At 40.2% G+C, this 26,949-nt stretch overlaps 1 protein-coding gene across 1 annotated transcript in view; it reads left to right on the forward strand.

Moving 5' to 3' along the window:
- nphp1 (nephronophthisis 1) overlaps positions 1–26,949 on the forward strand; it is a 103,981-nt gene that overhangs the window by 3,696 nt on the left and 73,336 nt on the right. The window contains exons 2-7 of the mRNA XM_048596683.1: positions 927–985; positions 3,064–3,124; positions 10,597–10,742; positions 13,768–13,960; positions 16,249–16,350; positions 20,461–20,609. Of these exons, the coding sequence (XP_048452640.1) occupies positions 927–985; positions 3,064–3,124; positions 10,597–10,742; positions 13,768–13,960; positions 16,249–16,350; positions 20,461–20,609 (710 nt within the window). The remainder of the gene's footprint in view (positions 1–926; positions 986–3,063; positions 3,125–10,596; positions 10,743–13,767; positions 13,961–16,248; positions 16,351–20,460; positions 20,610–26,949) is intronic.

A 26,949-nucleotide genomic window follows, 5' to 3' on the forward strand; every position in this document is an offset into this window, starting at 1 on the left:
GCTGATGTTTCGGGCCTAGAAGAAGGGTCTAGGCCCGAAACGTCAGCTTTCCTGCTCCTCTGATGCTGCTTGGCCTGCTGTGTTCATCCAGCTCTACACCTTCTTATTTCAGATTCTCCAGCATCTGCAGTTCCTACTACCTCTGAATAAATCCCGCATACTCTCTTTAGGGAGTTGGGTAGGGAATATAGAGATTGAAGTACATGCTTTGCTCATTTCACTAAAGTTGCAAAACCATTGAATTATTCCATGCCCAAAGAAATGAATGGGTTTAACTGAAGATTAATCCTACCCAGATTTTTATCACCTATGGCCAAAAAAATCAGTATTTCACTGTTTTCAACTGTGTACTTGTTTATGAAACATAAGTTATCAGATTGAACTGTGTGCTAGCAGGATTCAGTAGTTGAATCATTAGGCTTATTAATGCCAACTGATCTGTTAGGAGGTTCAGTGCCTTGAAAGTAGGAGACAAAGGGAAGTGGTGGATGATTTGGACTGAAGGGTCTGTTTCCATGCTGTACAACTGTTAAGACTCTATAACTGCTGGTGCTACTGTTCCCCCATCACTGGTGTCACTAATTCCCACGGGGAAAAATGAAGAAAAATATCTAATGCTGTTTTTGAATTTTTTGTGATATTAATTTAGGATTATATAATTTATATTATTCAAACTTACCTATGATGTCTCACAGAACATACTTAATCTATCCTCAAGTGCCATAGGTTTCATTAAAATGTGGCATTGTTGATAAAATTGAACCATGGGAAATATCCCTGAATTTGATGATGGTTCAGAATGCAAAACCAACCAGTGTTCTGACATCATGAAAAATGTTTGACGTTTATGTATTCACTGACCTACAAATATATAAAGCTGTGATAAAACATGCACAAATTATGTTTTTGTTAAATTGTGTCTTAAGATTGATACCTTGTTGAAGGAAGTTAAACAGCCTGAAAGAAGAGAGAAAGTTTATGAGAGGTAAGTTGCTTGCTCGCTGATGTCTAAGTTGTTTTAATAGTTGTACTTTAGTCTGGCCAAATTTTTGACTGGCAATTTAACATTTCTTTCACTGATATAAACAATGATTCCTTGCATGTTAGGATTATGGGACAGTTCCTGTCAAATATTGCACTCTGCTTCTTAACTCACTGTAATATTGAAAATATACAAAGCTTTCAGTCCCTGCTCTCTGGTACTTGTGTCCTACATTACAGCAACTTCTATTTATCCATCACTCCTCTGCTTGATGACCTACATTGGCTCCCAATTATCAGCAGAAATTTAAAATTCTTATCCTTATTTACAATTATAACTCCATAGCCTCTCTCTTCTATTGTTATATTCTCCAGCCCTATTCTCTTTACATCTGTACTCCTGTAATTCTGACCTCTTCATTTAATTGCTGCACCATTGACAATCAAGCCTTTAACTGTCAAGGTCTTAAGCTCTCACTTCCTCTGCTTAAAACTCTTTTATCTTTGAATGTACTCTTTAAAATCTACTTTTGATCAACCTTTTATCTATCTGCCCTAATATTTCCTTATTTTGCTCGTGTCAAACTTTGTTTGATTGTACAAACATATGAAATGGAAACAGAGGTAAACCATTTGATTCTTTGTGCTTGCTCTACCATTTAATGGCTGATCTATTATGTTACAAATTCCACATTCCCATCTACCCGATAACACTTGACTCCCTTGCCTAATAAGAATCTATCCACCTCTATCATAAAAACATTCAATAACCTTGCCCCACTGTATTGTGAGGCAGAGAATTCTAAAGTTATACAAGCCTCTGAGAACAAAATTACTCCTCATCGCTGTACTAAAAGGATAACCCCTAGTTTTAAAATAGTGCTCCCTTGTCCTGGACTGACCTACAAGAGTAAACATCCTTTACATGTCCACTCGGCAAGATCATTCAGAATCTTATCACTTAAATCAAGTCGTACTTTGCTGTTCTAAACTCCAATGGAAACAAGCCCAGTCTATCCAACCTATCCTCATAAGTTGACCTGCTTATTTCTGGTGTCAGTCTAGGCGTCGATGCTGTGAAGTGCTTTGGGTATAAATCTAAGGCATTATAGTTCTGTACCATCTTTTCTTTCACTGTTTATTGATCTTAGCCCCTCCTTTGGAATTTTTCAAGGATTTTCCTTGCCTTTTTAACAGTTTCACAATCCAGAGATCATGATGCCTGCTTTATGATTGTATGTTTAAATAACTAGATTGCTGATCAAGCTTTCACACAAGCTTGACTTTTCCCAGCATTGCTTTCTCCAAGCCACAGCTTTGTTGTAAAAAGAAGACTTTAGTGAATGCACATATCATATCACAGTAATCTCCACCTCTTTTCAACACTGCAGGGGACAGTCTACTTGAAAAACACGTGTGTCTTAATCTTAAGATCCATATTGTTTATTCAATCATGAATAATGTGCTTAATTTGCCATCTATGACGTTGAGCACCTCCAATTTTTTAAAATCACTCCACCAGTGGTAGTCATGCCTTCAGCTGTTAAAGTCTCAGGGATTCCTAATTCTCTGGATTGCTATACTCCTTCAAGACATCCTTAAAATCTCTCCCTTGACTAATCTTTAGGGGCCAGGTATCCTGTTGTATTCTCTGTTTATTTGAGCAAAGCATCATGCATTCTAAACCGCCTTCACATCTCTGTTGTCCATCTCAGTTATAGTATTGGAAATCTGAGCTCATTACTGTAGCTTTTCAATTCTTGTATCAGCTAGATGAATCTACATCTATCTATAGAAATAATAATTGGAGTCAAAATTGTGGAATTTGGTTAATACATAACTACAAACTTTGGTATGTCGCTTGCCTAAAATAATGTTCAGATTGTTGTGACCATGAGAATGTATAGTATCCTTTCAGCTGATTGCATTTTGGGGGACAGCAATTTAAAGCATGCTACCACCATCACAGTTTGCTTGTGCATCTAAGTGTGTTTGAGGTCATTAGTTTTATAGTTTGTACATTTCTGCTTTTTGTGGTTCTGTAAACAACTTAGTTTTACAAGACACTTTGGGTTTCTATAGGTGTATCCTACTAAAGAAATCAGTGGATGAAACCTTGGAGACATTACGCAAGTTGAAGAAAGTAAGTTAAAAATTTAACAAGCTTGTTGCCTTTGTCTCTTAGTAGTTGTAGCATTTCAGTTTTGCATCTTCTAGAAACCTCAGTAAGTTTTCAGCCAGATAATTAGGATTTGGCCTGAAAGCTTTTTAAAAATGTTGCTTCATGCAACCTATTGAGCGGTTGTACCATCATGAAGTCCTTTTTAATATAAAGAGTATTTCTAGATCAACCCAAGTAAGTCCTATATTGCAAAGAAAACTCATATGCTACAACAATTTTCATTCAGTAATTTCTGCTCATCTGGCAGGAACAATGTCTTATTCAGGTGGGATTACCTTTAAAGGGGAGGGTTTTCAAGGGGCCAACCGTTATTCTGTAAGAAGAGCCTTTGGCCAATGTATTGATTGAGTCATTTAGTACACATTTATCCCATCTTCCAGTAGAGGAGCACCCTACTTTGTGAAACAATAGAGTGGAACCAAAACCTCAATTTCAAGTTATACAAAGCAGTCTTAACTCTTCATAGAATCCCTACAGTGTGGAAACAGGCCCTTCGGTCCAACAAGTCCACACTGACCCTCAGAGTATCTCACCCACACCCATCCCCCTATAACCCACCTAATCTACACATCCCTGAACACTACGGGCAATTTTTAGCATGGCCAATCCACCTAACCAGCACATCTTTGGACTGTGGGAGGAAACCGGAGCACCTGGAGGAAACCCAGGCGGACACGGGGAGAATGTGCGAATTCCACACAGAGAGTTGCCCAAGGGTGGGATCGAACCCAGGTCCCTGGTGCTGTGAGGCAGCAGTGCTAACCACTGAGTCACCGTGCTGCCCTTCTTCTGCAGCAGATCCTCCATGCTCTCATTTGCTTGGTTTTTATATTTAATTTGGGATGAGAAATTTCTGCCATTTGATGGAATTATGATTTTTGAATTATGGCATTTTATCCTTTAATTCTTTTTCCCTGGGGCATCCATCCCTCTCCAAATCTCAGAAAACTCAGAGAAAATTTGCATTAATGAGACCAGGAGTAGACTTATGGAGTTGTTGCCCATCACCCAAGGAGGACATGCTTTTGCTGATGGTCACTTGGTGGAGATACTGGGGATGGGGAAAGGGAGCAGCAGAGATGGAGTCTTTCTGCCTGCGTGGCAGACCAGTGTCATGTTGTTGATATTGACTACTCATCAAGGATTGATTAAATGTATGGCTTAGTTTATTCAAAATTGTAAAACACATTTGAAGTTGTAAAACAGACATAGAGCAGAACAACTGAGTTCATTGTGTTCTGCATGCACACTCAGTCAGAGCCTCTTAAAGGCAAAGGTACAGCATTTTCCTGCATTCCAAAAGATGGTTTAAGTATTTACAGTAACAGATAATTCTATTTTTCATGTGTAGGTAGTTTACTGAGGCATCCAGATGACGTGATGGTGATTTTGTCTGGATTTCCATAATACTGCCTATTGTTCTGACTTGTCAGCGTTTTTATTTTTATGTTCTTGGAGACCTAGACTCGGAGGGTGTGTGTTTTCTTCTATATCCTGCTGGGTTTCTGTCACTAAAGCATCATTTATGGCATTAGTTTCTGACCATGATAGTTTTCTGAGTAGTTGGTCATACCTTGCCATATATGCTATGCATCTCCACTTTTTTTTTTGCAAGTACGTCATTTGCTCAAGCAGTATTTTCTGTACTTAGGCCAGTGTTTCTGTGGCTGCTCTTGTGGAGCATGTTAATACCTCCAGGTCCTCCTGTGAAGTGGCAGCCTTTTCATTGGATTGGTGATTCATAGCTTGTGGTTCATCTTGCGTACTTTTTTGCTCCACACTTTTTTTGTTTAGCATTATGAATGTAAAGACTTCATTGTCTCCGAGATGGTGTTCTTATGTTTAGCTTTATCTTGAGATGGTTATTTAGTCTTTTACTCTTGAGTTTTCAGCTTTCTATGTACAGCAGATCTGCTGGTTCTTAAGGAAGTGAGGTTTCTATTCTTCTTTCATATTGAGTTAAGTAACAATTTTTTGACTAGTGGTTTTTCACCTGCAGTGGTTTTTGTTGTGTCTCTAATATTTGACTGATTCCCTTTATTATGACAAGTGCAAAAATGCTGGTATTCCTGCAGTTGCTGGTCCAGTAGTGCCTACTGTGTAAAACATCTGCAACATCAAAGTAGATTGTTTATACTTGCATTCTAGCATAATTGATTCCACACATGGAATTGATGTATTGTTATATCTTGAGGATTTTACATTTATAGATTTCATTATAGCTTATCACGTGTGTGGGTGTACTTTTTGTTAAGTTTGCAAGGTTAGTGTTTTGGCCCTGACTCCCATATTGATCTTTGAGCTATAATAGATAATTACTAATCTTCCAATCTTGAAATTTTGTGAATACTTTGGATGGTTTAATGATCTTGATGTTTTCTATGAGATTGAAAGTGTTAAACCACTCATTATCTCGTGTACTTGGTCGGATAATTCAACTATTTTACGTATACTCCTCTGGTGGGATACCAGATGGTATGTTTTATAGCTTGAAAGTACTGAACTCTTTGGGTTCCTCATCCAGCTACCTTTTCTGCCACATGACTTGTAAACTTGAATGAAAACTGTGCATTTCTTTGGTTGCTGCAGAAGACCATATGTCTGGGAATCCTAGTGATTGAAATATCATTCAATTTTACTTCATCAACTTTGATAAATATATGTAAATACGTCTATCTTTCAGTAGCTGTTTGATGCTACAAGATTTTGCTTTATCTAGCAAATTTTTCTGGAAAGCTTCCGCAGTGCTGGGTGAGATCACCAACTCAATACGTGGAGACCTTTTCTCTGCATTTGCTGATGAAATAGTCTATGGATTCTGTAGGCTTCTATCTAACTGACGAACTGTAGTTAATAAATATGAACATTTAGTCTGATTCTGAATTGATCTTTTAATGTAGTCCATATTTTTCACTGATCTGTTAGCTCATCACAGAATTGTAGACTAATGCAGAGGCCCTTCAATTATTGAGTTTGTACTGCCAAAAAAATACTACTATCTACCCGAGTCCCAGTTTCTATACTGGGCCCATAGCCTCGAATGTCATGATACTTTAACTGCTCTTCCAAGTACTTTAAAAGGTTTCCCACTTCAACTACCCTCCGAAGCAGTGCGTTTCAGAACCCCCCTCCCGCCCTTTGGATAAAACTATTTTTCCTCAGATCCCCTCTTAAACCTCCAGCCTTTTACTTTAAGATGACAATGACAACCCTATTGTCATTGACCCTTCGACTAATGGGGCCAAATGCGGCATGGCGGCTCAGTGTCTAGCACTGCTGTCTCACAGCGTCAAGGACCTCGGTTCAATTCTGGCCTCGGGTGACTGTCTGTGTGGAGTTTGCACATTCTCCCCTGTCTGTGTGGGTTTCCTCTCGTAGTCCAAAGATGTGCAGGGAAGGTGGATTGGCCATGCTAAATTGCCCATAATGTCCAGGATGTTTGGTTAGCCATGCGAAATGCAGGGTTATAGGGTAAAAGGGTGACTGTGGGTGGGATGTTCTTCAGTAAGTCGGTGCAGACTAGTTGGGCCAAATGGCCTCCTTCCACACTGTAGGGATTCTATATTCACCCTGTCCACATCCCTTAAAATCTTATCTCTCTATCAGGTCACCCCTTCCTGCTCCAAAGAAAACAAACTGAGCTCATCCAGCCTGTCTTAGTAGCTGAAGTGCTCCATCCCAGACAACATTATGGTGAATCTTCTTTGTACCCCCTCCAGTGCACTTCTTTGGCTGGTAATCCTAATGCATGGTGTCTGTTTAGTTCTTGATCCATAATTGCTAAGAAAATCCTAATGGCTTGCTTTTCTGCATCAGATACATTCAAGTTTAAAAAACTTAATCCGAATGCTGTTTGAATATTTTACATTCTGTTAGGGCATCTGATGTGTCCAGCTCTGAACTAGAGAATTTTATAGAAATCCTGATGAAATACCTTTGAGCTGTCCTTACTCGCTTTTGAACAGCTTGCTGTAAAGACCATATCATTTTATTTTTGATTGTGAACACGGTTGAGGAGAGGACTGTTGTACAACAAGGGACAGAGTAGGAAATTTCAGAACTGTTCAGATACAAATTACTGAACCCTTTGTGGGTCATGTTTACACTGTTGCTTTTGTAAGCAATTAGAAAAGGTGTAATAAGGGACCCAGCACTGATCCCTGTGGTATGCCAATGGATGCAGGCCTCCAGACATAAGAGCAGAATTAGACCATTCAGTCCATTGAGTCTGGTCTGCCATTCAATCATGGTGGATATATTTCTCAGTCCCATTCACTTGCCCTCATAACCCCGATTCCCTTACTATTCAAGAACCTAGCTATCTCTTTCTTAAATACATCCAATGAGTTGGCCTCCACAGCTTTCTGTGGCAATGATTTCCCTGGATCAAGCAACTCTGGCTCAGTTATAATTGAACCCTTCACTCTATGCCCTCGGATCCTATTTCTTCTTCTAGGAGTAGCATCTTCTCCACGTCCAATCTATCCAGGCATCTCAGCATTCTTTAAGTTTCAATGAGATCCTCCGTCAACCTTCTAAACTCCATTGAGTCCAGCCCCAGAGTCCTCAACAGTTCCTCATATGTCAAGCCCTTCTTCCTCGGAATCATTTTGTAAACCTCCTTTGGACCCCCTCCAAGGCCAGCACATTCTTCTTTGGAGACAGGACCCCATACTGCTCACAATATTCCTAATGCTGTCAGACCAGAGCTTTGTACAGCTCAGCAGTACATTTCTATTCTTGTTCTCTAGCCCTCTTGAAATAAATGCTAACATTGTGTTTGCCTTCCTAACTGCCAACTGAACCTGCATGCTAATTTGATGCACTACTTATAAATATAGTGCCTTTTCCGAGTTTTGACATCGCTCTTCGACGTTCAATTCACCTCGATACAGCTGCTCACCCCACTGCTACCATTACTTGGTGTAATATACTGATTGACATCGCAGTTTATGTAATTCACTGCACGCATTCACTCATTAAAGTGGTATCTGACACAACTTATTCAAAAAGACTGAAGTCAACAACATTCACAGCTCTGCAAAATGAGGGCTAGAAAGCCAAATTTAGTGATATTTATTTCTAAATGTCCTTTTCTCACCCTCCTGTTACTGAGCTCTTCCTCTACTACAACAAAAACAGGAATTTCTGGCAAACAGGTCTGCCAGCATCTGTGGGGAGAAACCAGAGTTAACATTTCAATGTTCAGTACTCTTCATGAAGAGAACTCTGCTTGCTCCCAACTGGACACTAAGGTTGTGCTGTTGCTGTTTGGGCTAGCTACTGCTGCCAGAAGATCTGCTGTTAACATTACAATTTTCAACATTGTATAACATTCTCTCATCCACTGTAGCTTGTCTGCATCCACTCTGTGACATTCAGCATCCAACTACACCTAGGTTGACCCAAGCTTCTGCTGTCCTCCTCCTTGTCTTCTTAAAGAGATCTCTGTGGCATTTCAGCTCTGATCAAATGGTTTAAGTACAGACATTTTCTTTTCTGGATGCCTCCTTTTAGAGTTCTTTTTGCTTTTGAAATTTCCAGTACTAGTATTTCCAATTTTTGTTTGTCTTATGGTCTGTTGTTAGAATTTTAAAGCATGTGTCTTAGCATCCACATTTAAAATATGTCTTTTTTTTCTTTTATAGATCTTTACTTATTTTCCAGGTTTGTGGGGAATGCAGAAGAAGTAGATAGAATGTAGCACCTCATGAGTCTTTCTCTTATTGCAACTTGAAATTTCTTGTTGCAAACACATTCTTCAACTTCACACACTTACTTCTGGTTATCTCTGACTTTCATCTAACTTCTGCATCAGATCTGCCATCTTCTGTTCTAATTTGTCCTCAAAAGACAAATTTACCTATCTGTTCCAGTATAACACCATCTACTTTGATCATAATTCTAGTTTCATCTGATATATTCCTTTTAACTGTTATTCTTTATAGTGTTCATAGTCAATTCATATTCTAAACTCCTTTGTTTTACTCTATCTATGATATTTTGTAAAACTTCCTCTGATTCTGCAAGTATTTTCAGTGTAATTCAAGCTTGGTATGTTCTTATCTCCAATTTTCACCCTGGAAGATCATCTGAATTTCTGTATATTTGACCTGTATACTGATTGAAGAATGTTTGTGACAGTACACAGACTTGTTGTACTTCAGTTGGAAACAAAATCTGATTTCCCTTTTCTAGCTTGATCCTCACTATATAGTCCCAAAATAGGTTTGGGATAAACCTCACATCTTGACTGTCAGTGTCACATTTCAGCACCATGTCTGTTAATAAGTAAGGTCGTGCAACTGCATCTTCCCCTGCAACTGGTGAAGGTGTAACACCTGCCCGTTTTACCTCCTCCCTTCTCTGTGTCCAAGGGCCCAAATATTCCTTCCAGGTGAAGCAGCACTTTACCTGCACTTCCCACAATCTAGTCTGCTGCATTTGCTGCTCACAATGTGGTCTCCTGTACATTGGGGAAATGAAGCATAGACTGGGTGACCGCTTCGCAGAATATCTAAGTTCTGTTCACAAAAAAGACCCTGTACTTCCATTTGCCTGCCTAATTAACGCACCATCCTGTTCCCTGGCCAACATCTCTGTCTGAGGCTTGCTGAAGTGTTCTAGCGAAGCTGAGCGCAAGCTGGAAGAGCAACACTTCATTTTCTGCTTGGGGACCCTGCAGCCCTCTGGACTTAATAACGAGTTGAATAATTTTAAGGCCTGAACTCTCGCATGTCCTAACCCCCAAACCCACGCACCATGCCTTGTTATCACATAGCCTGCCATTGCACATTACCTATGGTTAGCCCGTAACAGTCTCCATTAGTAGCTATTCACCCTCCTAGCCAAATCGCTTTCTACTCCTTTGTCTGTTCAACTGTTCTTCTCTCTCTTTGGGCTCTATCCCCAACTATCATTTACTCATTACCCTCTCCCCCCACCCTATCTTCTGCATATAAACCGACATTTTCCTGGCTACCATCATTCTGAGAAAGGGTCACCAGACCGAAATGTTAACTGTGATTTCTCTTTGCAGATGCTGCCAGACCTGCTGAGCTTTTCCAGCAACCTCTGTTTTTGTTCATGCAGCTGCAACTAACCTACTTTACTGATATTGTTTGAGGAGTAAATGTTAGCTCGAGTACCAGAATAATTCTGTCTTCCTGTTCAGGTAGTGTCATGTCTTACACCCACCTGAGAGGTTGAATCATTTCATAGATTAACATCTGAAAAATGGCAGCAGTCACTCTTTATTGTCTTAAAGTCCCAGCTTATGTTGTATTTTTAAGTCACTGGAATAGGGTATGAATCTATAATCTGCCGACGCAACGGTAGTACTGTGGAACCAAAATTAACACTTAACTTAGTTTAAACATATCTACAGTTCTTTAAATCTACGGTATGATCTTACAAGACATCATCTTTTTCAGACAAATGAACTTTCTCTTATAAGTAATTATGATCAACGGAAGCGAAATGAAGAAAGACGGCTGAAAGGCATGTCAGAACTACTTCAAGAAGTTGCTCGGAGACTAAATAAAGAGCTTACCAAACAGAAAATGGATGAAACTGACGTGTAAGATAAAGTGGTTGTTGAATTTAGCTCTAAAACTTGTTGTAGCTCCAGGTGAATAAATGTCCTGTTCAGATACCTGATTCTGTTATTCAACTTGGCACCAGCCATACGACAATTTGTTGTAGGTGTACATAATGTAGCAATTAGAATAACAAACAGAATTTTGGACAGTATTTAACATAAGTTAAACCATGATTGCAGTATAACAGAGGAACAGGAGTAGGCCATTCAGACTCTTGAATTTACTCCACCATTGTAGAACGTGGCTAACTATCAACCTCGAGATCAATTTCCTGTGCTATCTGCATATCCCATGCTGTCATCAGTATCTCAAAATATATCATATGAGCATACCAATTAGGAGCAGAAATAGGTCTTTGGTCCTTTAAACCTCCTCTGCCATTCAGGAAGATTGACTGATCTGCTTGCGTTCTAAGTTTCACATTCCCATCTACCCCCAATAATCTTAGTTTCTTGTTAGGCAAGGGAATCATTCAATCCATGCCTCAAAAATATTCATGACCTGAGGCAGAGTGTTCCAAAGTCACATAACCTTTAGAGAAAAAGAGTTTCCTCTCATCTCTATCCTAAAAGGGTGACCTCTGATTTTCAAACAGTATGTCCATAGTTCTGGACTCAGGCACACGAGGAACCATCCTTTCTAAGTCTGCCTTGTCAAGCTGTTCAGGATTTTTAAAACTGTAATAAAATCACCTGTTAGCACTGCCTGAACCAATTTTCAGTTTCTTAGTATTCTGCTATAATATTCAATAGTGGGCTCTAGCTCCTTCCCTGTGATCAATGTTAGGCTAACTGGCCTATATTGTCCTGCATTCTGCAAATTTGTGAATTTCCTTCTTTCCTTTCTTTCCACATAGATAGTCGCCCGAGGCTGAAATTGAACTCAGGTCCCTGATGCTGTGAGGCAGCCGTGTTAAACACTGAGCCAGCATGCCCAATTGATCCCCAGGTTAAAGATAACTTGCTCTAACTAATCTGTGTCGCTGGTCAAAATCCTGAAATCCTCCCTTATGGCATTGTGGGTTTAACTACAGACAATAGACTACAGAGGTCCAAGAAGGCAGCTCACCACTACTTTCTCAAGGGCAATTAGGGATGGTTAATAAATATTGATATGACCAGTGATGACCACATCCCAGGAATGAGTAAAACAAAAAAAAAGTATTATAATTGCTATTTTCTAACACACAGAATCTGTGGAATTTTGGAAGATTATAACCAATGCATCTAATGTCTGTACCATTGCTTCTTTAAGACCTCAGGATGCAGATCAACTGGTCCTGGAGACCTGTTAGCATGTAGTTCCAATAGTTTTCCAGTATACTTTCGCTGGTGATGATGGTGGTTTCAAGTTTACCCTTCTCTTTTGTCTCTTGATTTTCCATTATTTTTGGGAAGTTTTCTAAGTCTTCTCTGAAGCCAGACACTTTACCAATGAACAGTCAACTGAATTTCAAAGTTCTCCAGCAAGAATGACTACCCTTGACATCAAGACATCATGTGACCAAAGTGTGGCATCAAGGATCCCTAATAAAATTGATAACTGTGGCAGTATGGATATGAAGTTTGCCAACTGACAGGAAACAGTAGTGGTGAATGGTGTTTTTTGGACTGAAGGAAGGTGCAGTAGGATTGCTAAGGGGTTGATATTAACATATAATAAATACTATGAGGGGTAGACATTAGTACGGCTGCTTGATTTTTATTAGTGACTTTCATTTAAATGTACACGTCACATAGGTATGCACTGGTGGCTCAGTGGTTAGCACAGATTAGTTAGAGCAAGTTATTTTTAACCTGGGGATCAATTGGCCATGGTGGCTCACTGTTTAACACTGCTGCCTCACAGCATCAGGGACCTGAGTTCAATTTCAGCCTCGGGCGACTATCTATGTGGAATTTGCAAGTTCTTCCTATGTCTGCATGGATTTCCTCTGGGTGCTCCGGTTTCCTCCCATAGTCCAAAGATGTGCAGGCTAGGTGGAATGGCTATGCTAAATTGTCCTGTAGTGTTCAGGGATGTATAGGTTAGGTGAGTTAGCCATGGTAAACACATGGTTGTGGAGATAAGGGGGGTGGGTCTGGGTAGGATGCTCTTTGGAGGGTTGATGTGGACTCGATGGGCCACATTATATGGTTTCTGTAATTCTATTACACAATTTCAATATTTGCAGATGGAAATAAACATTGCTAGTCTCAATAATAGTGCCATAAAACTTTCATTGATTGACTCAAAAACCTGTTTGGTTCACTAATGTTAAGAGAAGAGAATCTCCAGATCCACAGCAATGTGACTGACTCTTGACTACCTTCTGTAAATGGCCTCGCAAACCAATCAACACAAAGAAAATTCTGGCTGGGTCAATAAATGCTGGTTTTACCAGTGATGCACATATCTTATGAAAGAAATAAAGTAAATAAATTTTTGTCATCACAAAATCAGAGAGACAATAATGTGCTGAAGGCTATGCAAAAAGATCCCACAAAATTGAACCTGTCGTAGAAAAATTGAAGGACTTGATCTGGACGGGAAAAAGTCCAAGAAGTGATGATATCGAGATACAACCGAAAGTAACAGTGTGGAACGGTTAATCCAACATCTCAGGATTTGGTGGTATAAATTAAAATATGTTCTATTCTTGTTATTGTTGATGAACCATGCTTGATGGAGGCCTGTTTTGACCACAGCCAAACCAAATCAAAAATTAAATCAGGTGGCAAGTATTTTAGATTGATCTTCAGGCTCCTGGAGCCTAAAGTGTTTGTGAAGTAGCATTTTCCAAGGAACTCTTTAGTTAAAATGTACAACCTATAAAGGCACCCACTATTGATCTGCTTTTGTGTGACAGCAACAATGTAAAACAATGTATTAACGTGCAGTAAAACTCTGGCTAAATTTTGAAATGGAATGAGATTTAGGATTGTGTGACTCAGAATTCATAGAAATGACTAATACAGGATATTTGTTACTATAACAATAACTATCTGCAACTGATTTTGCTAGGAACGTAAAGAGCCAGGCTACGGCAGTGAAGAGGGAAACTGTGGAAGGTGTTGATGGTGGTGGTGATGATGATGATGATGATGAAGATGAAGAAAGTGATGATGGAGAGGAATTTGATGAACGAGATGGTGTTCAACTATTCATTACAATCAGTGACTTTGAAGCTCAGGAGGAAAGTGATCTGGCATTTAAGGTAACTATTCTGGTTTTGGAAGGCATATTTCATTATTCTGTTTTATTTCAATTTGACTTGACTGCATTGGAAACTTGGGAAAACTTTGCAGTTTGGAGCTGTCTGTCTATCTCTTGATACTGAATCTCACTGCATTGCCTCTGAAATGAAGAGGATGCTGAACTTCAACCATAGTATATCAAAGAATTACTATTCCTCTGCATTATCTAACAAGATAGCAAAAACGCCTTGTCTATAGTGACTGTTTGAGGTCTTTTACAAATTAGTTGGCTGTAAAGAATTAATTTTAGTAGCTCTGATTATTCAAAAGTTTAAGTTGTACTTAAGTCAGCATTGAATATTATGTGGTCAGCAGTGACTGAAACTATTTCATTAGAAACAATGGACTGAATTTTAACCAAACAGAAAAGGCCTGTTTATTGAGGGTGCAGAGGGCACTGTGGAGTGGTCGTTAAAGTCTCAGAAGTCCTGATCCAAACCAACACCCAGTGTATCCATTTCTGGTTTTAACTGAGGCCAAACTTTGGAAAGTCAATGAACCCGAGGATGATTTGGAACTTTAAATGTCATAATGCCTCAGAGAACCTCATTGTTATGCAGGCTTTAGCATTTAACTGCTGTCAGCTGTGTTTCCCTGTGATTGTAAACTTAGCAGCTTACTTAGTCAAGGATCTGTGGATGGTGGAGTTCAGGAGACACATGTATTACTTGTAGCCCCTGGATCCACCCCCCACGCCGTCCATCCCTCTCACTTTCTGTCTTTCTCGCTCCATAACGTGAGGTTATCCACTTTGGTAGTAAAAACAGGACGGCAGATTATGATCTGAATTGGGACGGGGTAGATGCATTGAGACCTGGGTGACCTTGTATATTAGGCACTGAAAGTAAGCATCCAATGCAAGAACACAAGTGTTATGTTGAGAGGATTTGAGTACAGGAGCAGGGAATTGTACAGGTGAGACTGTATTGTACTGCCTTAGTGAGACCACACCTGGAATTTTGTGCGCAGTTTTGATCTTCTTATGTGAGGAAGGATGTTCTGGCTATGCAGAGAGTGCAACAAAGGTTTACCAGACTCTTACCTGGGATGGCAGGACTGGATCAGTTAGGACTATATTCATTGGAGTTCAGAAGAATGATGGGAGATCTTGTAGAAACTTATAAAGTTCTACGAGGATTAAACAGGGTAAACACATGAATACTGTTTCCAGTGACTGGGGAGTCCAGAATCATGACTCATAGTCTAAGGATACGGAGCAGGCCATTTAGGATTGAGATGAGGAGAAATTTCTTCACCCAGAGAATGGTGAGTCTGTGGAATTTTTTGCCAAAGAAAGCAGTCAAGGCCAAAACTTTGAATATTTTCCAGATACAGATTTTAGGGATAAAAGGATGAAAGGATGTGGGGAGAATGTGGGAACAGGGTGCTAAGTTGTGAAACAGCCATGATCATATTGAATGACAGTGGAGGCTTGAATGCCCAACTCCTATTTTCTATGTTTTTAAAAATAACAGAAAACTAGGTAAAGGTGGAAGGGGAGCACTATTAATTAAGGATGTCATTGGTGGTACAGTTAGAGATGATCTTGTTTCAGGGGTTTATTTGTAACCCAAACTGAACCATCTTCAGCTGCTTCATCAATGACTTTCTGTCCATCATAAAGGGATGTTTGCTGATGATTGCACAATGTTCACTGTCATTCCTGTTTCCTCTAAGTGTTAAACGTTGTTATTGGGTGATTGACATTGGATCACTGAATATTTTAGGGCTCAGGTACACTGTTGTTAGACATGGCAGTTAAAGGTCACCAGGAATAGCTGGGAATGTGTAATTCAAAACACAAGCAGATCAGCCATGATCCTATTGAATGGTAGAGCAGTCTTGAACACCTACTTCTACTAATTTATTTGGTTGTATCTACAAAGTATGTCCATTTCAGTAAGATGGATACGGAAAAGTCAAGTAATGAAATGGGAAAGAAAAATGTATGAAGATGGAGGAGAATGAAGTGGAAAATCAATGAAAAATGGACATGAAAATAATTTCAGTATTGCCACCTTTCTAATGGGTTGTTTGTAAATGTCCTGAAAACCATTAATGCATCAACGTAGAGCCAAATAAAGTTCACACAAGCCTTAAAATGGAATGCTCATTTGACTTTATCCCTGCACCAACAGTGAGACCATGTTAATTGCTTGAAATAACACCCTCACGATTTAAATTGCAACAGAAACTATTTGCTCATTGTATAATTGATTTGTTCCCTTTCTTTGTTCCAATGGTGCAGAAAGGTGAAGTTTTAAGAATCCTCGATCAAAAACCTGATGGCTGGTGGCTCGCAGAAAATTCTCAAGGGGAGGAAGGTTTGGTCCCTAAAACTTACTTGCAGGTAAATTTTTTTTCTTTACTTTGTGGGATGTGGATATCACTGGTAAGACTAGCATTTGGTGCCAATCCATAACTGCTCATGAATTGAGGGCCTTGCTTGGGCCATTTCACAAGGCAGTTAAAAGTCAACCACATTGCTGTGGGTCTGGAGTCACAAGTAGGCCAGGCTGGGTAAGGATAGCAGTCTTCCATCCCTAAAGGCATATTGAGTTTTTATAAAAATTGATGATGTGGTTGTTATGGTCACCACAACTGCGATTAGCTTTCATTTCCAAATTTACGACTTACTTTTGAATCCTATCAGCTGCCATGGTGGAATTTGAATTCATGTGCCCAGAGCATTAAACTGGAGTCTCTGAATTATAGTCAGTGACATTACCACTATGTCATCATATAGTAAATTGTTTCTTTGTATACTGAGATTTGTATATTGAGATTTATAGCATATAATTTACAGAATATAGCTCATTTCTTTATTATTTTACTCTTTATCTAAGATTTTGTACCTAGGCATCTTTTCCCAAGATGGTGTCATGAATGGTGACAATTTAGAGCTTCGCAGTAAACAACTTATGGAAAGTCCAAATAGGCAATTATATAAGTTGTGATAGAGCCTATCTAAATATAATTTCAGCCAGTAGATCCTGTGTGTCAACCTCTGTAAGGACAGTATAGCTGCTGTTGAAATAAGTTGAATTTAATACCAGTCAAGCGAGAGGGTGAGGAGAGTGAGGCGCCACTAAGTTCTGGACAGGAACATTCACAGACAACTTTCCTGCCTCGTTTCTAATTAATTCTCACTTAGCGTCATAGGGACATACAACATGGAAACAGACTCTCCGGTCCAACTCGTCCATGCTGACCAGATATCCTAAATAAATCTAGTCCCATTTGCCAGTATTTGGCCCATATCCGACTAAATCCTCCCAATTCATAATACCCGTCCAGATGCCTTTTAAAAGTTGTAATTGTACCAGCCTCCACCACTTCCTCTTGCAACTCATTCCATACACACACCATCCTCTGCGTGAAAAAGCTGCGTCTTAGGTCCCTTTTAAATCTTTCCCCTCTCACCTTAAACCGATGCCTTCTAGTTATGGACTCCTCCACCCTGGGGAAAAGACCTTTTTTATTTACCCTATCCATGGCCTTCATGATTTTATAAACCTTCATAAGGTCACCCCTCAGCCACTGACGCTCCAGCCTATTCAGCCTCTCTCTATAGTTCAAACCCTCCAACCCTGGCAACATCTTTGTAAATCTTTTCTGAACCCTTTCAAGTTTCACAACATCCTTCCTATTGCAGAGAGACCAGAACTGCATGCAGTATTCCAATTGTGGCCTAACCAATGTCCTGTACAGCCGCAACATGACCTCCTAACTCCTACACTCAATGCGCTGTCTGATAAAGGCAAGCATACCAAATGCCTTCTTCACTATCCCATCTACCTGCGACTTCAATTTCAAGGAACTACGAACCTGCACTCCAAGGTCTCTTTGTTCAGCAACACTCCCCAGAACTTTACCATTAAGTGTATAAATCCTGCCTTGATTTGCCTTTCCAAAATGCAACACCTCACATTTCTCTAAATTAAACTCCGTCTGCCACTCCTCAGCCTACTGGCCCATCTGATCAAGATCCCATTGTATTTCTACGCTATCCACTACACCATCAATTTTGGTATCATCTGCAAACTTTCTAACCATACCTTCTATTTTAACATCTAAATCATTTATATAAATGATGAAAAGCAGGCCCCATTTAAAGACCCCACTTCCACCACTGCCAGTATTCAACAGGCATCTTTCAATTTAAAGTACAAACATGTCAAATATTGCAGTATTAATGTTCAGAAGATGTTTTGAAGGTATTTTTTTCCCTGTACCTGAACTTTGAGCTTCCCTGAACAACAATCCACATCATTACCATTCCCTGCTGCATTGTAAGACTACCTTGCTGGAAGTGTAAGGTGACTCTAAGCTTGCTGCAAGTTAAGACAACCTAGCACAATCTGTATCTTTCAATCCAACTGGCCGATTAGCTGTTTCTGAAACTTAATTTTGGGGAATTCATTTTTAATCTGGAACCACTCCTTGGGCTATTTGTAGTGGGACAGCTTTGAATCTGGACACAGTGTTAAACAACATTTCTCCCTTCCCTCAAACCCCATTCCTGCTGTGGGTGTTATTATAACTCTAGAGAAATTTAAATTCAGCACTCAAAAACCTTCCCCCTGTTTAACTTTAACATTTTATGAAATTAGATTATTGCATCTATTTCTCTGTTGGCAATTCCTTGGAATTCCTCTGGGTGTCCTGGAGTAAGGAGGACAGACAGGGTGACAGACAGTGAGAGAGAAAAGCAGAAAAGAAAGGAGAAATAGGCTATAGGTGGTCAGTGAAAGGCAGAGGAGGTAGTAAAAGGGACTGTAAATGGCTAATAGCAGCATTTAAAAATAAATCCAAAATTCACATTCTGCATTGACACTTAGTCTTTTGGTCAGTTCATGATTGATTTTTTGAGCTTTTGCTTCACACCTTCTACTCTTGGTGAAGTGGGGATCTCAGTCCAGTGCACTTTTCCTTCCTGTTGAAGTCAAATTCACTATTCAAATTTTTGTTAGCTGTGTTGTGAACTTTGACCTGTTACAATCCGGGAGTAGAGCATACACTTTGAACAGCAAATGTTTGGCAGCCATAGAATCCCTACAATATGGAAACAGGCCTTTCAGCCCAACAAGTCCACAACGACCCTCCGAAGAGCATCCCACCCAGACCCATTCCCATACCCTGTAACCCTACATTTCCCATGGCTAACACACCTAACCTATACATCCCTGGACACTATGGGGCAATTTAGCATGGCCAATCCACCTAACCTGTACATCTTTGGACTCTGGGAGGAAACCGGAGCACCCAGCGCAATCCCACACAGACACGGGGAGAATGTGCAAACTGCACACTGACAGTCACCTGAGGGTGGAATCGAACCTGGGTCTCTGGTGCTGTGACGCAGCAGGGCTAACCACTGAGCCACCATGCTGTCCATTCTGATGGTGTGACCTGTCCAGTGCCATTGCCACAAGGGAATGGCCACCTCTATCTTCAGGTTGCTGTTCCTTGCTGGCAATGGATCCAGGTGATGTAGGATCCAGGTTGTATGTATGGTATTACTCAAGCTGTCTCAGCTATACGTAATATGTCACCCAGGAGTCACAGCTGTAGAGGAATGTTGGGAATTTGATGGGGACTCATTAACAGTGATTTCATACCTGATGTAATTCATCTGTAAAAGGCCTGAAATATTTACTAGAGAATCCATAAGACCATAAGGAGGAGCATAAGTAGGTCATTCAGCCCATTGTGTCTGCTCTGCCATTCAATGAAATTATGGTTGATATAACCTTCACCTTCATTTTCCTACCTTTTCCCATAACACCTTACTGATTAAAAATTCACCTACTTCAAGCCTGTATGTACTTAATGACTCAGCCTCCACAGTCCCATGCAGTGAAAAATTCCAGAGATTTACTATCCTCAGAGAAGGAATTGCTCCTCATCTCTATCTTAAATTAGTGACCCCTTATTTTGAGATTATATCTTCTGTCTGAGGCTGTCTCACAAGGGGAAACAACCTCTCCACATCTACCCAGTCAAGTCTTCTAAAAATCTTGCACATTTAAGAAAGGTCACCTCACATTCTTGTAAAATCCAATATGTACAGTTCCAACCTACTTATATGAAAATCCAGCAATTCCCGAGGTCAACCTATTGGATCTTCTCTGAACTGCCTCAGTAGTCAGTATATCTTTCCTTTGCTAACTATTGTCTGACTAGTGCCTTTTATAGTTTTAGCAAGACTTCTTTTTTTTTAATAAATCCCTATTAGCATGTATTGTTTTACTATGAAAATCAAATATTTGTGAATTAATACTATTCATCTTTTGGTTTCACTAGCACATATTATTGGTTATATGCATAAGTCTATTTGTGATGGTTGTATTAATTTGCTGTGTTGGAAAATCAATTTATACTTACTCTTATAAATCTGTTTTAGTCATGTATCATGTGAAAAAACTTAATATCACTTCTAATTTCTCTATTCCTGTAGGTGCACAAACAGAGTCGTAAGGGATCACCAAGTATCGCAGTCGAGAGTAGTGATGAAGATAATGATGATGACGATGATGATGATGAAGAAAATGAAGAAGAGTTGGAAAACAAGCCACAAAATGTTAAACAAGTACCTGAAGCACCCAGGTATTTCATTACAATGCTAGATTATTTTTAAACTGGTGTATAGATTAGGACAGCCATCACAATATACAATAGAAAATCCCTTGAAATGAAAATAACTACTTGAGAAATTTGAGAAACAGCCTAGTCTTGGAAACCAAGAATCAGGTAATTGCTGTTTTTCGATACTCCATCTAACTATTTTGCCAAAGTGAAATTAGTCATCAAGTTGAGGGAGATCAGTTCTGGAAAAAGAAAAGGTGTAGAAGATTCACACTATCAGTTCGATCTCTGAACACTGCCTTAACTCAGCCTCCGACTCTTCTTTTACAGTATGATATTATTTGATTTTCCACATTGTGCAGCTTTTTAGCTTCAGTGATGGACCATTCAATTTAGTACTAATTTGTGCTTAAATGTAGCCAATTTTATTCTGTTCGTTCAAACCCAGTTGTAACAGGGTGAAAATTTGCCAAAACCAATGTCATGAGAGATGAGTAGTTGCAGGAGAAAAGAGATTTATTTTCATTTTGTCAGGCTGACTTGCATTGATCTCAGCTGCCAGGTGGTTAAGGTTAGGGATAAAACTCATGTTAAGTCATAATGTCCCAAACTATAGCTGCGCAAGGATCTTTTGTTTCTTAAAGGAGTTTTTTGAAAGTACTCCATAAATTCGAGAGCAGATACAGGTATTTCTGAAACTTAAGGAAATAAATAGTTGAACCCTGACAGTTTCTTCAACATTGCCACAAGTTTTAAACCATGGAAAATGGATTTAAGCTAAAGAGTTCAGATCAAGCTAATTTTCAAGGAGGGTAAATGTAGTGATTGGAACCAGCTGGATCTTGTAGACTATGAGATCTTTGATTGGGGTTGTTAATGTGAGCCAATCAGGAAACCTCTGGCTGACCAATATAACCAGAAGATTTAGAATCCCCTCAGTTTAGGGGACTGACACCAAGCTGGTTGGCCATTGGGTGACTTAGTAACAGGATACTGGCTTTTGTGCAGTTATTTCAGTAAACCTGTGGGCTGAGGTGCCCAGCAAGGCAGATAATGTGGAAATATGATTTAAAAATTGGATACATATTTTAGGTGATGGACATTTGAAAGGCATTAATGTTTGAGACTAGCAAGATGGATTTCCTAAGTTTCCCAGTCCAATGATCCAGTAGTGTATAATGTTAACTATTGCGGAATTTTACAGTTTCTGATGGATATTTGTTTCCATTAAGTTCTCATCTCATTCATCTCGGTCAGTAACTGATTCTTTTAGTATAAATGATTCTGAGATATAGTTACAAATTGTCCTGATATTTGTACAATTGCAAAATCTACCAAAAAGTAGTTTGGAGATTACTGACTTCCTAAATAGTGTTAATCATTTAATTTATTGTAATAAAACAATCCTGTAGGCACAAGTGTGTAGGAGGAATCCAAAGGCTGTTTGGATTCTCGGATGTGAAGTTTGAATCAGAGTTTTTCGCAAGGAATGACAAACTTGTTTTCTTCCCATTTGTTGAAGCTTCTTATTTTCCACCACATGCAATTTAATGCTTATGCTTTGTTCGATCATCATGCCGTCAACTATCGCAGCACTGGCGAATGTAATATGTAATAATAATTAATGATAACTGCTCCTCTTTAGTTTTTGCTGAAGGGTTTTAAACCTTGTTACAGTCATACCATGGTGGACAAACAGAAGGCTGTAGAACACAGCAAGCCAGGCAGCATCTGGAGGAAAGGAGCAGTCAATGTTTCGGGTTTTACCCTTCTTCAGGACAGGATGAGGTGCCTAGCAAGGCAGATAATATGGAAATATGATTCAAAAATTGGGTAGATATTTTAGGTGATGGGCATTTGAAAGGCATTAATGTTTGAGACAATCCAGGTGGATTTCATAAATTGTGTGCATCACTTATTTTCAAGAATAACAAGAACAAATTAGTTAGCCATTTCTGCACATATGCAAAGTTTCTCTTTAGCTAGAGTGCAGTTTTGAGTGATATCATGTTTATCTTCATTCCTCATTAATTTCACTCTGAAATATTCACAAGAAGATAATTGGATTTGAGACATTATTTGCATAAACAACTAAAAATAAGTTTCAGTTGATTTTGTAAATCTTGCTGTTCTTCATCCAGCAAGATAGGTTGCAGTTATATGGAAGCCTAGCACTTCTTAGAATTTACTTTCCTTGCAGATGTGGTAATTATGTTGAAATCTTGGAGACCAATAGGCATCAGACTATTGACACCTGTTTACAAGAATAGCTAATTGTGCTTTGGTGTTTGTCACACTTGCCGTTTGAAACTCTTAAATGTACTTAAACGTTTCCAAATCAGACCTGTTGAGATATAAGCACAGTCAACATTTTTAAAGTGGAAAAAACTGGGTCTTCAAGATGGAGGATGGGAAAAAAATTTGTGGCTGTAAGAACTGCTCCTTTTCTGAGATGTTTTCATTGTTGGAGCAGATTCGAATTTTCAGAGCAGTAATTATAGTTTTATAAGCTGTTGCATTGTTTTAGAACTTTGAAAAAAAATCGGAACAGCAGCGCTTATTAAAAAAAATGAGGAAGAGAGACAAAGCAAATACCACATGGGAGGTGAATAAACTGAGAAGGAAACCTGCACAGCTGTGTGACCCAGCAGTGAACCTTAACTGCTGACTGCCTCTGCTGTTTAGTTTCAAGTATCTCTGGACTTGGAGTTCATTCTAAGAAAAATAAACAAACAGTGAAATTCACAGTTGACCTTGGAGAAACCTGTGTGGGGAGCTCACAGCAGGGGGGGACAGAAAAATGGCTTATTTTTCAAAGTGTAACCTTACTGTTTTTTTTTGTAAATCTACAATAGAGTGGGTTTTTTAAAAAAGTTTATGTTTTATTGAGATCTGTCTCTTGATTAAACTTTAAAAATATAAAATACAGGCACTAATCCTGGAGCTGTCTTTTTAGAGCAGTAGGACTGTGCTATATTCTGGGTCTGTAGATTGTTAAGGTGCACTGATGGCATTTAGTATGTGCTCTTCTTGTCGGATGCAGCAAGTTATGGAGAATTTCAATGTTACTGATGATTATGTCTGCAGGAAGTATGTTTGGTTGCGAATCATATCAGACTGCATGGATCAGTTGGAGCGGTAGTTAGAGGCAATGAGTAATTTACAGGAGTCAGGGGGTGTGATGGATGGGAGTTTCAGGAAGGGAGAAAAACTACAGATACAGTTAGGTAGATGGGTTACCTCCAAGAAAGGTAGGAGGGGTAGCAGGTAGTGCAGGAGTCTCCTTTGGCTTTTCCCCATCTCAAATAAGTATGCTGTTTTGGAAAATGTAGGGGGTGATGAAGTCTCAAGGGAATGTAGCACCGACTGCCAACTTTCTGGTACTGAGACTGGCTCTACTGTAATGAGAGATACATCAGGTTGCAAGCGATCAATTGTCATAGGGGACTCTCTAGTCAGAGGCACAGACAGATGTTTCTGCACCCAACAACGAGACATCAGAATGGTGTGTTGCCTCCCTGGTGCCAGGATCAAGGATATCTCGGAGAGGGTGCAGAATATTCTCAAAGGAGAGAGGGACCAGCAGGAAGTCATTGTACACATTGGAACTAATGACATAGGAAGAGAAAAGGATGAGATTCTGAGGACAGCATATAGGAAGTTAGGCAGGAATTTAAAAAGAAGGTCCTTAAGAGTAGTAACATCTGGATTACTCCAGGTGCCATGAGCAAGTGAGAGTAGGAATAAGAGGATAAAACCGATGAATGCGTGGCTGAGGAGCTGGTGTAACAAAGAGGATTGATGAGGGCAGAGCAGTGTACGTGATCTATATGGAGTTCAGTAAGGTGTTCGAGAAAGGTTCCTCATGGTAGACTGGTTAGCAAGGTTAGATCACATGGAATACAATGAGAACTAGCTATTTGGATACAGAACTGGCTCGAAGGTAGAAAGCAGAGGGTGGTGGAGGAGGTTCGCTTTTCCGACTTGAGGCCTGTGACCAGTGGTGTGCCACAAGGATCTGTGCAGGGTCCACTGCTTTTCATCATTTATATAAGTGATTTGGATGTGAACATGGGAGGTATGGTTAGTAAGTTTGCAGATGATACCAAAATTGGTGGTGTAGTGGACAGCGAACAAGGTTACCTCAGAGTACAACAGGACCTTGATCAGATGGGCTAGTGGGCCAAGGAGTAGCAGGTGGAGTTTAATTTAGATAAATGTGAGGTGCTGCACTTTGGAAAGGCAAATCAGTGCAGGACTTATACACTTAATCATAAGATCCTGGGGAGTGTTGCTGAACAAAGACCTTGGAGTGCAGGTACATAGTTCGTTGAAAGTGGGGTCACAGGTAGATAGGATAGTGAAGGAGGTGTTTGGAATGCTTGCCTTCGTTGGACAGTGCAACGAGTATAGGAGTTGGGAGGTCGAGTTGCAGCTATACAGGACATTGGTTAGGCCACTTTTGGAATACTGTTGCAATTCTGTTCACTCTATTATAGGAAGGATGTTGTAAAACTTGAAAGGGTTCAGACAAGATTTACAAGGATGTTGCCAGAGTTGGAGGGTTTGAGCCATAGGGAGAGACTGAATAGGCTGGGGCTATTTTCCCTGGCGTGTCGGATGGTGAGGGGTGACAAAGAACAAAGAAAATTACAGTGCAGGAACAGGCCCTTTGGCCCTCCAAGCCTGCACCGACATGCTGTGTAAAAACTTGCCTCGCACATCACCTTTAGACCATGCCCCTTGCACCTTAAACCCATGGCCCCCTGGTAATTGACTCTTCCACCCTGGGAAAAAGTTTTTGAAAAAGTCTGTCCATGCCCTTCATAATCTTGTAGACCTCTAACGGGTTGCCCCTCAACCTCCATCGTTCCGGTGAGAACAACCCAAGTTTCTCCAACCTCTCCTCATAGGTAATGCCCACCATACCAGGCAACATCCTGGTAAATCTTTTCTATACCCTCTCCAAAGCCACCACATCCTTCTGGTAGTGAGGCAACCGGAATTGAACATAATATCCCAAATGCGGACTAATTAAGGTTCTATAAAGCTGCAACATTACCTGCCAATTTTTAAACTCAATGCCCCGGCTGTTGAAGGCAAGCATGCCATATGCCTTGTTGACTGCCTTTTCCGCCTGCGTTGCCACTTTCAGTAACCTTGTGTGTCTGGACACCCAGATCCCTCTGCCTGTCAGTACTCTTAAGGGTTCTGCCATTTACTAGATCATAGAATAGAATCCCTACAGTGTAGAAACAGGCCCTTTGGCCCAACAAGTCCACACCGACCCTCAGAGCATCCCACCCAGACCCATCCCCCTATATCCCACCTAATCTACACATCCCTCAACACTATGGGCAATTTAGCATAGCCAGTCCACCTAACCTGCACATCTTTGGACAGTGGGAGGAAACTGGAGCACCCGGAGGAAACCCACGCAGACACTGGGAGAGTGTGCAAACTCCACACAGACAGTTGCCCGAGGGTGGAATCGAACCCAGGTCCCTAGCTGCTGTGAGGCAGCAGTGCTAACCACTGTGCCACCATGCCACCCCATTGGAAAAGGAAGTGAAGATAGTCCAAATGTATATTTTACTGTATATTTTCCATCTGGATTAGACTTTCCAAAATGCATTATCTCATATTTTTCTGGATTAACCTCCATCTGCCATCTCTCTGCCCAAGTCACCAACCGGTCTATATCCAGCTGTATCCTTTGACGATCTTCATCACTATCCGCAATTCCACCGACCTTTGTTCATCGGCAAACTTACTAATCAGGTGAGGGGAGACCTTACAGAGGTTTAATAAATCATGAGGGCCATGGATAGGGTAAATAGACAAGGTGTCTTCTCTGGAGTGGGGGAGTCAAAAACTAGAGGGCATAGGTTTAAGGTGAGAGGAGAAAGATTTAAAAGGGACCTAAGGGGCAACTTTTTACCACGCAGAGTGTGGTGCATGTATGAAATAAGCTGGCAGAGGAAGTGGTAGAGGCTGGTACAATTACAACATTTAAGAAAAAACACCAAAAGAACTGCGGATGTTGTAAATCAGGAACAAAAACAAAGTTGCTGGAAAAGCTCAGCGGGTCTGGCAGCATCTGTGGAGGAGACAACAGAGTTAACGTTTCGGGTCCGGTGACCCTTCCTCAGAACTGATGGTGGCTGGGAAAACATCAGTTTATATGCAGAAAATAGGGAGGTGGGTGGGGTAGGGAGTAAACGATAAGACAGAGCCCAAAGAGAGAGAAAGCCAGTTGGACAGACAAAGGAGTTGCTAACGATCAGGCTGGGAGGGTGAATAGTTATTAATGGGGACTGTTAGTGACTAACAACAGCGGGTGTGTAGTGGCAGGCTATGT

The sequence above is a fragment of the Rhincodon typus genome, chromosome 5 (assembly GCF_021869965.1).
Source record: "Rhincodon typus isolate 14 chromosome 5, sRhiTyp1.1, whole genome shotgun sequence".
Classification (NCBI taxonomy): domain Eukaryota; kingdom Metazoa; phylum Chordata; class Chondrichthyes; order Orectolobiformes; family Rhincodontidae; genus Rhincodon; species Rhincodon typus.